Source organism: Triticum dicoccoides, chromosome 1B, assembly GCF_002162155.2.
Source record: "Triticum dicoccoides isolate Atlit2015 ecotype Zavitan chromosome 1B, WEW_v2.0, whole genome shotgun sequence".
Classification (NCBI taxonomy): domain Eukaryota; kingdom Viridiplantae; phylum Streptophyta; class Magnoliopsida; order Poales; family Poaceae; genus Triticum; species Triticum dicoccoides.
In genome coordinates, this window is record NC_041381.1 from 559,426,342 (window position 1) to 559,443,483 (window position 17,142).

A 17,142-nucleotide genomic window follows, 5' to 3' on the forward strand; every position below is an offset into this window, starting at 1 on the left:
CGAGGTCCAAAGATCATCTTTCAGTCTATCCTGGACATAAGAAACTTCAGGGTCTTTCTTCTTACTCCATTGTTCGATATTGATCGGGACGTTGTCCCTAACAACTACTCCGCACTGATGTAGAAATGTGTCCTTGGTCTTCTTGGGAGCAATTGGTTGGCCATCTTTCGCGACTTCTGTGATCGTGAACCTTTCATCCAGGTGCAACCTTTTCTTCGGGCCTCATCTCCTTACGAAAGTTTGGCTCGATCCGGAGGGATAGAAGAAGAAAGAAGTGTTAATATATGTACATAACAAAACAATTAATTCATCAAGTCAGCACGGGCTTAATATACCTCGTCGGACTTTGCAATAGTTAAGGCTCCCTCCTCCGTTCGGTCACCGGAGCCGTGATGATGATCTTATTCCTCCGTTGTTCGGTCACCGGAGCCGTCATGGCCTCCTTCCTCCTCCATTGTTGGATCATTGGAGCCATCATCCTCTCCTTCCTGACCATCGGTGTCATTGAGAAACGACAAGGGATCACCTCCCTGAAGGATTATATCCCCCAACAACTCTTCTTGTTCCAAGTTTCTGTCCATAGTTTCTACAAATATTACAACATGGCAATGTATAAACATGAGAGATGGATTAGTGGCAAACATAGACCTAGCTAATCACAACAAGGAATCATATGCATATATGAGCAATAGATTAGTTGCAGACCACCTCTCTCATGCATATCCGATGTCCCCCCTCATGTTAAAGTTATCGGGGTTATACTTTCAAGAGAGGACACTTTGCAAAAAATAATTGCTTTGCAGGAAATCAAACTATCCATTCTACCCCCATTGACCTATGTCGCCCGCCTACCGAATAAATAAAGTCCCTTCGGTTCACTGAGGTAATACCGGTGAATTAGATGCCAATGTATAGTATTATGCATAACAATTACCGGTAGGGGCGGGAGGGGGTAGATTGACAACGCTCTTTCTTCTAGGGTTTGGGTGGCCTCGAGTGTTGGTCGGACGAGCGAACCGCCTCTCTCATGCATGTCCGACGTCCCCCCTCATGTCGAAGTTATCGGGGAGGGGTAAAAATTTAACTTAGTGAATCTTTTAACTCATTTTGAATATATGAACATTTTAACTTAGTAACTTAGTAACTTGGTAAATCTTAACTAATTTCTATGAACAAAAAAATATTTTATGAACAAAAAACATCATATGAACATTTTTTATATATATACATCCATTCATCCATCCATACATACATACACATACATATATACATGGACCAAAAAATGCTATGAAAAAAGAAAAATCATAATATGAACAATATCTATATACATCGATCCATCCATACATCCATCCATCCATCCATCCATACATACATACATACATACATACATGCATACATACATGGGAAAAATGCTATATGAACAAAAAAGTGTATGAACAAGGCGATGGCGGCTAAGCAGAGCAGGGGCAGCGGCGGCTAGCAGATTACAGGGGCGACGGAGGCAGTGGCGGCAACGCAGGGGAAGGGCCCGAGGAGCTCACTAGGGGTTGGCGTCGGGGCATGGAGCGGCCATGGGCATCGGGCAGGGAGCAGCGGCCGGTGTCGGGGGCGGTGGAGCAGCCTGGCAGCATCAGGGCAGGGTCGGCGACGGGGAACGGCGAAGCAGCCTGGCAGCGTAGTGCGTTTTGGCGTCGGGGAAGAGAATGGGAAGAAAGTTGCTAAGTGCTACTTATATAGCATCACCTTTGGTCCCGGTTGGTGGCACCAACCGGGACTAAAGGCCACCCTTTCGTCCCGGTTCATGCTACCAACCGAGACCAAATGTGTATTTCTCCAGGCGAAAGGGCGGGAAGCACCGACCATTGGTCCCGGTTGGTGGCACGAACCAGGACAAAAGGGTGGCCTTTAGTCCCGGTTGGTGCCACCAACCGGGACCAATGGTCTGTGCTGCCGCATCCAAAACTTTAGTCCCACCTCGCTAGTTGAGAGGGGCTCAGAGTTTTTTATAAGCGCTGCTGCCGCTTCTCTCTTGAAATCCTCTCTACTATAGGCAATAAATGCCTATCTGATGCCTTGTTGGGTCTGCTTACACTATGGGCCTGCATCGAGGCCCATTTGTAGGGTTTCCAATCGTATGCAGGCCGTGGTGCCTAGTAGGCGGGCCTTATTATTATTATTTTTGCATATGTTATGTTTTTAATTTTTTAATGTTATTTCTGCATATGTTATTTTTACTTATATAATTTTAGTTGCATAAATTTTATATAACTAGCAAAAGAGCCCGTGCGTTGCAACGGGATAGTAAATAACAGAGGTTCTTAACCCAATAACCATGACTCAAGACCCTAATGTGTTCACGTCCTTTATTTTCACATGGCATCACATTTGTGTTGTTTATGGCGCTCTCAGTGCTCACAAAACGAAAGCGTGTTTGAATGCGGTCAGTTCTAAGGCGTCTCTCTATCGTGCACACTCGCTCGAAATAAAATGAGAAATATGTTCTTTTTCCCTGCGAGGTTTTTCACAGGTGTTCATGTGTGGTTATCGATGTTTTCATTCCTCTCTATCAGTAAGAAAGAAAAATGGATCGTACATTATAGATTAATTTCACACCAAAATAATATTTTAGAAATATTTAACATCTAAAAATAGCATCATATTTACATTCTACACATTTTTCTAATCAAGTTTCATATATAACATGCTAAAATCGGAGTTACGGTTTAAAAGATATTGATAATTTTGTTTTAGATAAACTGCGGATTGATTAACCGAAAAGTCAGGGATTTTTATGTTAAAACGAAAAAACCGGTTCGGTTGACTTAAATATGGACTCTTTTTAGTTCATACTTTTTGCTATTATAGTTTTATAAAATCTTTTTAGTTCATTGTTTTTGCTAATATTAGAGTTTTATAAAAGCTTTTTAGTTCATTCTTTGAGCTATATGACCCTAAAATTGAAAAGCACTACAAATGAACTCTAAAAAGGTTGAAAGTTGGCATGACATCATCATTTCACCCACATAGCATGTGCTAGAAAGTTGAGAGGATTGTGGTAAAAACTGGATGCACTTCGTGTACAAAATGGACAATCTCTTTCGAAGTATCAGGGTGTTGGACGAAAACTCATCTGTTACAAAGGGATTCCATTTTTTGAACTTATTTCAACTCCAGACTTTTTTTGCATTCAACATGCACCATTCAAAACCACATCATCAATTTTCAACTCTTTCTGACTTCATTTGGTATTTTTCATGCATGTACTGACTTTTTAACTAAATGACCCTGAAATTGAAAAGCACTACAAATGAACTTTGAAAAGGTTGAAAGTTGGTATGGTATCATATTTTCACCCACAAAGCATGTGCTAAAAAGTTGAGAGGGTTACGGCAAAAACTGGATGCACTCCATGTACAAAATGGACAATCTCTTTCAAAGAATCAGGGTTTCGGACGAAAACTCATCTACTACAAAGGGATTTCATTTTTTTTCTTTGCATAATCAAAGCCATCATCAGAGCCATTATCAGAATAGTTGTGGAGAGAAAGTCTTCAGTTTTTCTTCGCGTGTGTCCCTTTCTTATTGCGCCGTAACCATGGATAATCTTCATCGTTTAATAGGGTGCTTGGGCTAGCCTTCACTTTGAAGGGAGGAATTTCATGAAACTTTTCATAATCTTAAGACATATGTCTATCTTGCCCTCCACTCCCATGATGACTCATCGTATGATGTATTCGCTTCCTTTTCTTTTTCTCGGTTTGGTAGACATGTCCTTCACATAGAAAACCTGCTCCACATCATTGGCTAGGATGAATGGTTCATTTGTGTACCCAACATTGTTCAGATCCACTGTTGTCATTCCGTACTGCGGATCTACCTGTACCCTGCCTCCTGACAGATTAACCCATTTGCACCGAAACAAAGGGGCCTTAAAATCATCTCCATAGTCAAGTTCCCATATGTCCACTATGTAACCATAATATGTATCCTTTCCCCTCTTGGTTGCTTCATCAAAGCGGACACCACTATTTTGGTTGGTGCTCTTTTGATCTTGGGCGATTTTGTAAAATGTATTACCCATTTATGTTGTACCCTTTGTAAGTCAATACAGTCGAAGATGGTCCCCTGGCCAACGAGTACATCTCATCTCCAACAGTGTTGTCATCCATGAGATGTGTTTGCAACCAACTGCCGAAAGTCCTGATGTGTTCACATGTAATCCAGGAACCACACTGCTCCGGGTGTTTGGAGCGCAGAATATTCTTGTGTTCATTGACATACGGGGTCACCAAGGTAGAATTCTGTAGAACTGTGTAGTGTCCTTGAGACCAAGAATGCCCGTCCCTACATATTATTGAGTCCGCTCCTAGCGTGCCTTTTCTAGTCAGTCTCCCCTCACACCGTGATTGAGGGAGACCAATATTCTTAAGGTCAGGAATGAAGTCAACACAAAACCTAGTGACCTCCTTTGTTTCATGGCCCATGGAGATGCTTCCTTCTGGCCTAGCACAGTTACAAACATATTTCTTTAAGACTCCCATGAACCTCTCAAAGGGGAACATATTGTGTAGAAATATAGGGCCCAAAATGCCAATCACGTCGACTAGATGAACTAGGACGTGCGTCACGGTATTTAAGAAGGATGGTGGGAACACCAGCTCGAAACTGACAAGACATTGCACCAAATCACTCTTTAACCTTGGTCGGATTTCTAGATCGGTTACTTTCTAAGAGATTGCATTGAAGAATGCACATAGCTTCACAATGGCTAATCGAACATTTTCCGGTGGAAACCCCCTCAATGCAACCAGAAGCAGTTGCATCATAATCACGTGGCAGTCATGAGACTTTAGGCTCTGGAACTTTTTCTCTGGGATATTTATTATTCCCTTTATATTGGACAAGAAGCTACACAGGAACTTCATACTGAGCAGGCATTCAAAGAAGAATTCCTTCTCTTCTTTGATAAGAGCTTAGCTGGCAGGACCTTGATACTGCTTTGGATGCATGCCGTCTTTTTCGTGCACACGTTGCTGGTCCTCCCGTGCCTCCGGTGTATCTTTTGTCTTCCCATACATGCCCAAGAATCCTAGCAGGTTCATGCAAAGATTCTTCGTCACGTGCATCACGTCGACTGCAGAGCGGACCTCTAGGTCTTTCCAATAGGGTAGGTCCCAAAATATAGGTTTCTTCTTCCACATGGGTGGCGTCCCTCAACGTCATTCGGAATAGATAGTCCTCCAGGACCCTTTCCAAAGATTACTTGTAAATCATTGACCATATCTAGTATGTGATCACTAGTACGCAGGGCGGGCTTCCTCCGGTGATCTGCCTCACCTTTGAAATGCTTTCCTTTCTTTCGACATTGATGGTTGGTCGGAAGAAATCAACGATGTCCCGGGTACACATTCTTCCTGCATTTGTCCAAATATATACTTTTGATGTCATCTAAACAGTGTGTGCATGCGTGGTATCCCTTGTTTGTCTGTCCTGAAAGGTTACTGAGAGCAGGCCCATCATTGATGGTTACATACAGCAACGCATGTAGGTCAAATTCCTCCTGGTTGTGCTCATCCCACACACGTACACCTTTTCTATTTCACACCTATAAAAGTTTTTCAACTAATGGCCTTAGATACACATCAATGTCGTTCCCGTGTTGCTTAGGGCCTTGGATGAGCACTGGCATCATAATGAACTTCCTCTTCATGCACAACCAAGGAGGAAGGTTATAGATACATAGAGTCACGGGCCAGGTGCTATGATTGTTGTTCTGCTCCCCAAAAGGATTAATGCCATCTGCGCTTAAACCAAACCATACGTTCCTTGCATCATCTACAAAGTCCCCCCACCTTCTCTCGATTTTTCTCCACTACGACCCGTGAGCGGGTGCTCTCAACTTTACGTCTTTCTTACGGTCCTCTATGTGCCATCACATCAACTTGGCATGCTCTTTGTTTCTGAATAGACGTTTCAACCATGGTATTATACGAGCATACCACATCACCTTGGCAGGAACCCTCTTCCTAGGGCGCTCGCCCTCAACATCACCAGGGTCATCTCGTCTGATCTTATACCGCAATGCACCGCATACCAGGCATGCATTCAATTCCTCGTACTCACCGCGGTAGAGGATGAAATCATTAGGGCGTGCATGTATCTTCTGCACCTCCAATCCTAGAGGGCATAGAACCCTTCTTTGCTTCGTACATACTATCGGGCAATTCATTATCCTTTGGAAGCTTCTTCTTTAATATTTTCAGAAGCTTCCCAAATATGTTGTCAGATACACCATTGTCTGCCTTCCATTTGCAGCAATTCCATTGTGGTACCGAGTTTTGTGTTTTCATCTTTGCAATTTGGGTACAACCCTTTTTGTGATCCTCTAACATGCAATCGAACTTCATCTTCTCCCTTTCACTTTGGCATTGTCTCTTTGCATCAACAATGACCCGACGAAGATCATCATCTGGCACATCGTCTGGTTCCTCTTGATCTTCAGCTTCCCTCGTTGCAGTATAACCATATTCAGGGGGCGGATAGTTGTCATCAAGGTTATCAGAATCACGATCCTGTTATACGATTCTACGACTTTGTGATCCAAACTAACCCATCTGGTTCTACAATCTTAGTTCATGGAATCTATGTTTCTATGATCCTGATAGTGAAGATTCTACGATTTGTGATCCTACCATTTCGATCCGATTCAAAATCGTGATTCTGACAACCTTGGTTGTCATCATCCCCTTCTTCTTTGTTTTCTTCCATCGTAACCCCTCTTTCTCCGTGATTGGTCCAGACATTATAATGTGGCATGAAACCCTTCTCAAGTAGGTGTACATGAAGTGTTTTCGAGTTAGAGTAATCCTTCTATTCTCACATATAGGGCATTGGAAAATACATAAAACCATTATGCTTGTTTGCCTCAGCCACTTCGAGAAAATTATGCAGACCCTCAATGTACTCGGAGGTGCATCTTTCACCGTACATCCATTGACGGTTCATCTGCGTGCATTATATAATTAAGTGTATCAAAAACCATTATAGAACATCATGAATAGAGAAATGACCAAATTAATAGAATTTATCATCACATTAAAATCAAAGTACAGTAGTGATCAAATGTTATTACTGGAAAAATAAATACATAAAGTTCATACATAGTTCTCATAGAACAACATATAGCTCTCTAGAGCATCTAATTAAAACATACATTGAAACTATGTAAAACATTTAAATGCAACAACAAATGTGATCAAGATTGCAACTAAGATAACAATTGATCCAACAGCATAGTGATACCAAGCCTCTTGATTAACGGCATATTTTTTAATCTTTCTAATCTTCAAGCATATTTCATCTGTCTTGATCTTGTGATCATGGACGACATCCGCAACATGCAACTCCAATTCTATCTTCTCCTCCTCAATTCTTTTCAATTTTATCTTCAAGTAATTATTTTCATTCTCAACTAAATTTAACCTCTCGACAAGGGGGTCGGTTGGAATTTCCAGTTCACATACGTCCTAGATAAAAACATCTATGTCATGTTCGTTGGCATAATTGTCATAAACACTAAATAAAACAAATAGTTATAAAAGATAATATACCACGTCTGAATCATAGACAAGACGAGGGCTGACGGGGCGGATACCAAAACCATGGCACTATGTAATAACAAACAATAATAAAAGTAAGAAAAGCATACAAGTATCTATCTAAATCATACAAGTAAGATTTTTTTTCTTTTGGAAAAAAGATAAGAACAAGAGGCTCACCACGGTGGTATCGGCGACGAGATCGGTGCTGGCGATCGACGGCGGTGAGGACGGGGACGGAACGACACCCTACACATGTGCAGGCTCTGGGAACTTAGTTTGAGCTCAAATTGTGCATCTAAATCAAAAGAACTCCCACATACACTCCTACACTAAAACCCACAAACCACTCTACTTATAGAGCATTTGAAATGAGCTAAACTAGCAGAGAGATGAAAGGATGAAGTAGCTAACCTTTTAGAACACGTGTGCAGATGGTGCACTGCCAAACCTAGACAAATCTTGGGGAAAATGGAGTTTGGAGAACGAGCTTGGAGAGTAGAAAGCTTAAGTGTTGCTCCGGTATTTCATCGAACACCTCATGTGCATAGGAGGTGAAAACAGAGAGCAGCACACCTCCCACCCTTTCCACAGCCAAAAAATAGAGGATATGGGGGGGTGTGGATATATATACGCAAAACTTTAGTCCCGATTTGTGTCTAAAACTGAGACTAAAGGACAACCTTTGGTCCCGGTTCCAGACACCAGCCGGGACTAAAGGGGTTGCGCCAGGAGCGAGGCCCTTTAGTCCCGGTTTGTTTCTGGAACCGCGACCAAAGGGGTCAAACGAACCGGGACCCTGGCCCGGCCGGCACCCTGGCCTCACGAACTGGGAGTGATGCACCCATTGGTCCCGGTTCTTAGGAGAACCAGGATTAATGCCCTTTTCTGGCCTGAACCAAAGCCATGTTTTCTATTAGTGCATGGTTGGCTTGTGTTGTAGACAAACCCAAGCCGAAGAAGAATAATGATGGATGACGTAAAAAGGTTGAGCTAATTGCGGAGGAGGTCTTCAGAGCGACGCTAGGATGGAAGATGGCGCGCAGGATCACTGTTGGGTCAAAAATGCTAGTGTGCTGTCAGAAAACAATCTCTCGAGATCTTGCTTCTCCTTTGGCCTCAATCTTACTGCCTTTCCTGCTGTCCTTGGTCTAGTTTAGTCTTAGTTTGGTCAAAAGCTTCTAGTTGTTATGGAGAAATAGTTGACCCGTTGCGCCACGCAGAGACCCGCTGAAGACATGTTGTCGATGAAAATAGTTTCATTTTACAAAAACATATTCAATACTGGTAGTAGAAAGCACATGTGCTAGACGTTGCTATATTGAAAATATGTTTATCACCCCGAGAAAACTGAGTGTGAAAAACAAACCATATTTGTATAACATGTATAGACAGTTAAGGAAGCTTTTTTAGCTGAAAATATGGTTATCGCACTGAGAAATCTGAGTTTGAAAAGAAAATTTTATATAAGAACATTAAATGGCAGAATGACCCAGTGGCAACATGTAGTGCTAAATGTTAACTACAAATCCATAGGTTGTCCGTTTGGGCATCTTTCTCGTCTTTCTAAATTTTGAAATTGCAATATACTGGTATGCTTTCCTCTGCCTCATCAATCCCCACAATCGTGATGTGCAGAGGCAGCTCTATGCATGAGAAGGGCTTTCAAGTAGCGTGCTCTCTGGATGACCCATTGCGCCAAATGGCACAGAGGCCCATTTAAAACCATGAACACTTTGAAAATATTTGCATTTTTTAATAACTATACGCTTGAGCAATCACATAGGACACGAATTGTAACTACTTTTATAAAAAAGAATAGATTTGTCTTTCAAAATATATACTTGAGCATGCATAATTTGTTATGTTATTCAGGAACACAGAGGCATAAGTTTAAAAAATTCAAACAAAGAATGAAATGTAAATAGTTGCTGAATGTAATTATGCAACAAATTAGAACATCGGTGGGTCAAATAACTGAGCCTGCAATTAGAAAGTCCAAATAGCTTACGCTAAAAAGAAGGTAAACATAGTTGACACAATAAAGCCTGGTTTGATGAACTCCATTGCACACTTTGTGGTGTTTGATGAATAAAGCTACCCCTCAAAAAAAAGTGACACAATAAAATGTACTTAATACACGATGAACATTTCTTATAAATAGTGGTCAATTACATCAAATAATTTGGTTCTGTACAAAAGAAAGTTTCCTCTTTTGTGTATATATATCCTAAACACCATCCCTTGCGATGAACTCTTTGTCTTTGTCCACAAATTTGGTTATTCACCATCCAGCATGTCAGTTGCAGTCTCCTGAAGCATAGGAACAACATAAGTTAAAACAATCTGGTCAAACATACACTAAGAATATACTCATGGGCATTATCGACGGATTAAACCAAAGTTATAGTGCAACAGGTTCTCTGTAAAGAATTAACCTGAGAAGGTCGTTCTTCAAGCTAACTCCTAGGTCCTAGCAGAAGATGATGCATCTAAGCGAAGCTGCCTGGAGATTTCTTATATGTCCCTTGCTCTCCACTGCAACAGATAGTTGGAATGGCATATAAGATAAGTGTGAGGTACTGACAGAAGATCACTCTCAAAAGGCACATTCAGTATGTGTATGTAATGATATAGAGGCATTATTAATTAAGTAACCTGAATAAGTTGTTGCATATTTCTTCTAGGGACAACTGTTTACATATTTCTTCTATATCCATTGCTCTCTGATGTAACAATTAAAATGGCAAACAAAGTAATTCTTAGGCATTGATATTACTGACTTACTTGTTCGCAGGCATATACTGAAATCGAGAGCATAAAGGTAATATGTTATAGCATATATCTGTACTATAAGTAACAAAAGAGTAGTCTCTTTCCTTTTTTCAACATAACAGTCTACTTATCTGATGCACTTGGACTAACAGGAACATAAGAAAACACCAATGACTAATCATTTGGAAGGCAGCATGGCTGAGTCCTACACATGGCTAGTTAAGCCCTCTTGCCAAGCTGGAAAGTTTCTTACAAATGCGGAAATATCCATAAGATTGCATCTCTCATGTTCTACTCAAATAATATTTTGTATATATCAGAGGTTTCAAAAGCTAGGTACCAGTTAACTCATATTGTGTTTGTTTGTATATATATATCATTGGTCTGTTTTATTCTAGAGCCTTACTAACCAAATAAAGATCAAAATTTTGAAGTAAATTCTATGCCTAGAAACCAAATAAGAACTACACTGAAAATATTTATGAATTACTACAACTATACAGACCATTTTAGACTACTTTAGTATGAGACTGTAATCAAGAATAATGAATGTAGGTGATCTGATATCTTGTTCGAACAATAAAATAAATAAGGACAGATAGGCAATGGATTTGACCAACAAAACCAAATACTTCTAGATCTGTACGAACTTCTAAAGAATTGATCAAATCTTAAAAGTTGGAAAGGCTAAGCAGATAGAGTAATGATATGTTATAGGAATAAGCAAGCATGTCCGCTGACCATACATAGTAGCTGATTAGCGATGATGCACTCAATGTGAAGCGGTGTTTCCATGCCTATCAGGATAAAGGTATTCTTTTCTGCAAGGATAAACATGGAAGTGGAGTGATCAAGCACACCGAAAAGAGTTTTCATGAATTAAAATTAAGAAACAGAATATGGAAATAAGTGTTTTGAAACATAGAATTTTGGAGCTGCACAAAAGATGCAACTGAAGAGGAGGACACCCCTAAATGAAAACATCGAGTTAAAAAATTAAGCTAGCAAACCAGTCTGGCCTATTATATATCCCACATGGACAGTAGCACCTACATATTGAAGCAACAAAATTGACCAAAAAAATCCCCATATATGAACATCACAATCTGTGGGCATTAACTAAACATAAATTAAGCATAGATGTTGTCGAGTAGAAGCTAATATTATAGGATAGGTGACCTAAAGTGAAACACATGACATAACACAAAGTTAAAGTATGCTTAGCGGAGGAATTTAGCAACAACACATGGGAACAGATCTGGGCTGTACCTATAGGTAATTAATCTCTGCATAGATGGCGCAGAGTAGTAACTGCCTTGATTTCTTTGCTGTCCCAGCCCCCTTTCCAGTAGCACATCTCCCTTTTAGAAATTATTGTGGTCAGAAATGACAATCGCTATGTCTATCTAGGCTTAAAGAACGCATAGGTAGACAGACAGTATATGAATTGACACCTTTCTTTTGGTCATCTACCCCTGATCATCCTTATCATTCTTTCCTTCAACAGAAGATGAAAGAGCTTCAGCCTTATCATCAGACTTCTCCTGGTGCACCTAGAAAACCAAGTAGTTTGGTAACGGAGCAAGATGAGATATTAATATCCAAAGGTAAATAAATTGGCACGGGCAGGTTTCAGCTCACTCAATCAGTTACACAGCTTCGAATAGAATTTCTTTATGGCCATCTATATATTTGTATCTCCGTAAAACATGCGACACTAAGTTTTCTTCCTCATGTGAGATAAGCATTTGATTGTACAATTGTGCAATTGAGCAAGGCATGAGAGAAAGCTATATCAACACAGCAGCTGTAAGTTTTCTTCCTCATGTGAGATAAGCATTTGACTGTACAATTGCGCAATCAAGCAAGGCATGAGAGAAAGCTATATTAACACATCAGTTATCTTTTGGTGTACAATCGAGTTGCTTTCATATGAGATCTAAAACATGTGCATTCACACGTGCTTATACGAGTAGTAGAAAGGAAGCTTTACCTAAGAAGAAGGACCCAATAATCATTTTTTTTGGACAAGGCATGAAGAGAAAACATTATATTTAGGAGGAGCACAAAAATACAGAGAAGACAGAGAGAAAGCCCAAGAAGCAAAATCCAAGAAACATCCTTTCAAAAGCCCAGGAAGAATCACCAGCCCAGAAAACACAAGACCCTACAAATCCCATGGAAAGCATTTTTTCCTGATAAGAGAAGGCAGCCCAAAAGGAAACCTCAGAAGAAAGACTAAGAAACAAGTTTTCGAAAAGGAATTTCAAGAAAAAGAAGTAAACAAAAGGAGAGGCAACCTAGCTGGGAAACAAAAAATCTAGAGAACACAAAGAGCAAGCCCAAGAAGCAAAATCCAAGACACATCTTTCAAAAAGCCCATGAAGAATTATAAGCCCAAAAAACACAAAGCCCTATAAACCCCATGTAAAATAAATCTGTAATAAAAGAGAGGGGCGGCCCAAAGGCCCAACAGAAGGAGCACCAATAAATAAGCAAGACATCAATTATTTGGGCCCGTGTGGGAACATTGAAGAAGAAGCTCAAAGAGGCACCATAAGCAGTACCAAGAATCTTGTTCTGTAAGCAAGAGGCATTTTTTTTCCAGGCCCCCCAAGGAGCAGGAAACAAGAGGGGTGATCAATGGATCGTGAAGAGTCAGATTAGAAAGGGCCATTTCTACTTTGTAAAACATAGAAAGAAGACACAACAAGCCCATAGGGTAGACATATGAAGAATAAAATGTCTAGAGACTTTATTGCATTAGAGGAATTATCCACAAAGTACAAAGCTGGCACACATGCATGAATAAACAGTCAATAGAAGAGAGCTAAAGAAAACGGAGAGAGGACAACAGATGCGAGTACAGTAGAGTCCAGCAGATGCGAGTATGGTGTGTTTAGATGCCGTTAATTGTAATGAGCGGAAAAGGCTAAATGTTCAAATTATAGTTGAAGGGAGATGAATCTTAACCCTGGATTGAACAAATTTAATGGGTAAGTTCATCTTGCCGCGGAAACGACGTACTACCGACCTGAAGAAAAAGATGAGGCCAGCGAGCAAGATCGCACGGTCGATGGACTTAACTAAGGTATTTTTAAGCACAACATTTATAAAGGAAATTGACCATATACTTTTCTATGAATGATGCAAGACTTATGTTTTTTTTTGCAAGAATCAACCTTAGCAGGCTGTTGTGTAGAGTTGCTGTCAGCGGAAGATGGCGCAGCCAAGAGAAATTGGCTGTAGATTTCTTCTATGCCTGCTGCTCCATCCTGCAGCAATTATTTAGAACAACAAATAAGATGATTATCAGATTAGATAAGGCACACTTCTTGCACAGAAAACAAATGTTCTGCATCAATATAGTAGATGACCAAAAAATTGAATAAAGAACAGAGCGGAAGAAGAGGAGAAGAAGAGCACGGCAAACCTCACCCAGCGGCACCCATGGCGCAAAGGAGACCCATGCGTACGACGAGCGCACTTGGCGGCGAACACGATCTTGGCCGTGTCGCCCGCGCGCAGGTGCTCCAGGCCCGACTTGAGCAACCAGACGAAGAGGTTGGCGACGCCGTCGTAGAGGTTGTGAAAGGCCTCATCAGAGTCATAACGCGCGAGCACGGCCTGCGCGTGCTCCGCCTCCTTCTCGCGCCGGGCCTTGGCGGCCTCAGTCGCGGTGGCGGCAAGGCCGTCGACGCAGTGTGGCTTGCCGCTTGCCTTTCTTGCCCCCGGGGCCGCCGCGGTGACGTCATCCTGGTCCTTGCGCTCATCGCGGGGGTCGTGGAGGAAACGATAGAGGATCTCAGGGAGGTCCTTGAGGTAGCCGAACCTGGCGAAGCCGGCGAGGTTGGTGGCGAGCGTGCGCGGGTGGATGGCGTGCATCCAGAGAGCGGTGACGTAGAAGCCCTTCCTCTCCCCTTTCCTCTCTCTCTCTCTCTCTCTCTCTCTCTCTCTCCCTCTCATCTTCTTCCTTATCTCTCCCTCTCATCATCTCTCTCTCTCCCGCAGATCTAATCAAGCGCCGCCGCCGCCGTTACCCTTTGCCTGTAGGTCGCCGCGGCCGCTAGGGATGCTCGCCTCCATGCCCACACCTCAGTCCCACGGGATCCGAGATGAGGAGGTTTGGGCGCCATTGACGCGAGAGGATGCACGAGCATGGAGGCGGCTAGGTCGATGGAGACACGGGAGGTGGGCTTGGAGATATTTTGCCAGTCCATCTCCTCTCTCCAACCGCAGACGGAGGTGAGGCACGCAGGACGCGCACACGATGCATCGGTCAGCCAGGGGTCCACGCGAACATGCCCCAGCCAACCCGGCGTAGTCCGCACAACCAACCACCATGACGCAGTCCGGGCAGCTGACGAGCAGGACCAGCAGCAGGACCGGCCCACCTGTCATCGCGATAGGAGAGACGCTGGTGCATAAGCCAGGTACACATGCACCGGCCGAGCCCTGCACAGCAGCGTGCATGCGAGCGGCGGCCTGTAGGGGCTAAATTTCGTGTTTTGACCCTTTTTAATACTATTTCAGGATCTGACCCTTTCGCCTACCGCCAGGCACCATGGCGGTAGGATTGTACAACCTACCGCTAGTGGCCATGGCGGTAGGTACCTTGACGGCGCCTGAAGGACGTTTGCCGGGGCTGACGTGGAAAAGGGCCTACCGCCAGGGCCCATGGCGGTAGGGTACTAAGGCCTACAGCCGGAGCCTCTGGTGGTAGGGTCCTGTGTGGTGGATAAGGTGGGGAGGGGCTGGATATTTCCTCTCCCTCCTCAACCACTCATTCAGGCCAGACACTACTCACCTCTTCCACCGAGCTCAAGTCTCCCCTTCTCTCTTTGAAGCACTAGAGCCTCTCAAATCTCTCTCATTTGCTTGAGATTTCACCGGTGGATCCGGATCATTTTCATCACCCAAGGTACCTCCCCCATTTCCCCTCCTTTTGATTGGTTGCGATCTTTGTTTTGCTTGCATTTGCTCATTTGGTTGCAAACCTAGCTCATGTGGTCAAATCAATTCATATGATCCATTTAGGGTTATGTTTGTGATTTCCTTATGTATGATGTGCTTCATTGCTTCTGGAATAGTTTGTGTACCTAGATCTAGTCTTAGTATTAGTGTACATAATTAGGGTTGTGATTAAGAAAGCAATTAAACCTAAGTTACTTTAATAGCAACTTTTGTAAATGTAGGATGGCACCGTTCGTTTTTTTTTTTGAAGCTTCTGCTGACGCGGCTGCGAACCGTGAACGCGAATTGATTGAGGAAAAGATGAACGTGTGGGTGAAAGCCATTGATGCATTCAATGCGGAGTGTTGGGCCTTTTCACATTATTATTTCAATAACCGTTCAGAAAATTTTATCAAAAAAAGGAGAGGCAGATGGAGAATCTCAAGACAGCGAAAAAAATTGTAGGCGTGATTTTGCAATCCAAATTGCATTGTGTGTGACAAGGGGAGAATATGCTGAGATAGACATGGGAAATCATGGTCAGGTCATTGATTGGTTAGTTCGCCAACCATTCTCGTCGGACGAGAAGCGGGCTTCTCGTTGGGCATGGGTCAAAGAAAGAAATGATGTTATTTGTTGCAACCCGGGACCGTACGCCACATAGAATTGCATGAGGCTATGTAATCTTTGTCATTTGGACTGTAATGACATGTACCCTTTGCTTGGTCGTCATTTGAATTACTATGACTTGTACCCTTAACATTTGAACTCATTAAGAACTTGGTGTTATATATCATATGAAGTAACCAAGTGTTGTACTTCATTGAATTTATTTTGTGTTTTGTTGTATGTCATCTTAAACCCGTATATTCATGTAGGATGGACATTCGATCCATGACTATGAACATAGCGTGTGAGAAGCTCATGTCGGAGCGACACCGTTGCTTGAAGAGGGAATGTGAGGCATGGTTGAAGAGTTGTGATGAGGCATATGCGGCCATGAAGGATTTCAACAAGTATCACTTTATCGAGGAATGTTCTAATGCTAAGGAGAAAAAAGCTTTTCAAAAGCTTGTAAAGGAAAAAAGGAAGATGCTTGATGAGCTGCAAGAGCAGGAGTGTGCTTGTAGACACACTTTGGCAATTGAGACTGCGTTCACTACTAGCAAAGAAGAATTCTGTGAGATGGAGTTGAGGAAACCCGGCGCGGTCATAGGATGGGCAATCGAACTAGGCGTGTTAGAGAATCCCGCCCGCCGTGCTGCATGGGCCTGGTTCTGTGAAGCGTGGTGTGTTGGTTCATTGGGCAGGATCCACGGACTTTCATCTGAAGCATAATCAAGCGCGTGACAAACAAATTGAACGTCTGATAAGTATGAGAAATATGTTACCTGTTTAGAAAATGTGTCGTTGAGCTTGAGCTTCTAGTTTGAACCGATGTCATCTGAACCTGGCCATGTTTTAATTAGTTTCAACATGTGTTATTCGTGGATGTAATGAACTATGTTGAGTTGAGTTATGTATGTGTTTGCGAGATGATCATTCTAATATTTGATACAAGTGGCTTATTGTTATAACATTCGACAGAAGGGGGTAGGAAAGGGGGGGAGGAGAGGATTCAATCCCTACCGCCAGAGGCTGTGGCGGTAGGGTGCACGAACCTACCGCCAGTTCCTGTGGCGGTAGGTGGGGCAAACTTTCTGTGACGGTAAAACCGGAGGCCTTGGCGGTAGGGGACGGTAAAACCAGAGCCCATGGCGATAGGGGACCCTACCGCCAGATCTTCTGGCGGTAGGTCCCGACCCCTACCGTCGGC

At 42.6% G+C, this 17,142-nt stretch overlaps 1 protein-coding gene across 6 annotated transcripts; it reads right to left on the minus strand.

The window, feature by feature from the left end:
* Positions 1 to 9,647: 9,647 nt before the first annotated feature.
* Positions 9,648 to 14,610, minus strand: LOC119348730. 6 transcript variants are annotated; one of them, XM_037616712.1, is made up of 8 exons: positions 13,812 to 14,606; positions 13,556 to 13,648; positions 11,828 to 11,926; positions 11,643 to 11,734; positions 11,120 to 11,194; positions 10,257 to 10,324; positions 10,037 to 10,136; positions 9,648 to 9,911 (listed from the first exon to the last, which is right to left on the minus strand). In XM_037616712.1, the coding sequence occupies exons 1-3, from the start codon at positions 14,337 to 14,339 to the stop codon at positions 11,843 to 11,845; spliced, it is 705 nt and encodes a 234-aa protein (XP_037472609.1). In that variant the 5' UTR covers positions 14,340 to 14,606; the 3' UTR covers positions 9,648 to 9,911; positions 10,037 to 10,136; positions 10,257 to 10,324; positions 11,120 to 11,194; positions 11,643 to 11,734; positions 11,828 to 11,842. The 6 variants fall into 6 exon arrangements, with proteins under 6 accessions (XP_037472609.1, XP_037472607.1, XP_037472606.1 ...); XM_037616710.1 differs by having other exon boundaries at positions 11,115 to 11,194; XM_037616709.1 differs by lacking the exon at positions 10,257 to 10,324.
* Between the last annotated feature and the right edge of the window lie 2,532 nt (positions 14,611 to 17,142).

What these genes read in the sequence shown, in the direction of transcription:
- LOC119348730 (XM_037616709.1), bottom strand. Translation starts at nt 14,339, where the DNA reads ATGAGAGGGAGAGAGAGAGAGAGAGAGAGAGAGAGAGAGAGGAAAGGG. An exon ending in TGCGCCATGGGTGCCGCTGG is followed by an intron (nt 13,649 to 13,811) that starts GTGAGGTTTGCC and finishes TAATTGCTGCAG; the next exon opens with GATGGAGCAGCAGGCATAGA. An exon ending in CTACACAACAGCCTGCTAAG is followed by an intron (nt 11,927 to 13,555) that starts GTTGATTCTTGC and finishes TTGGTTTTCTAG; the next exon opens with GTGCACCAGGAGAAGTCTGA.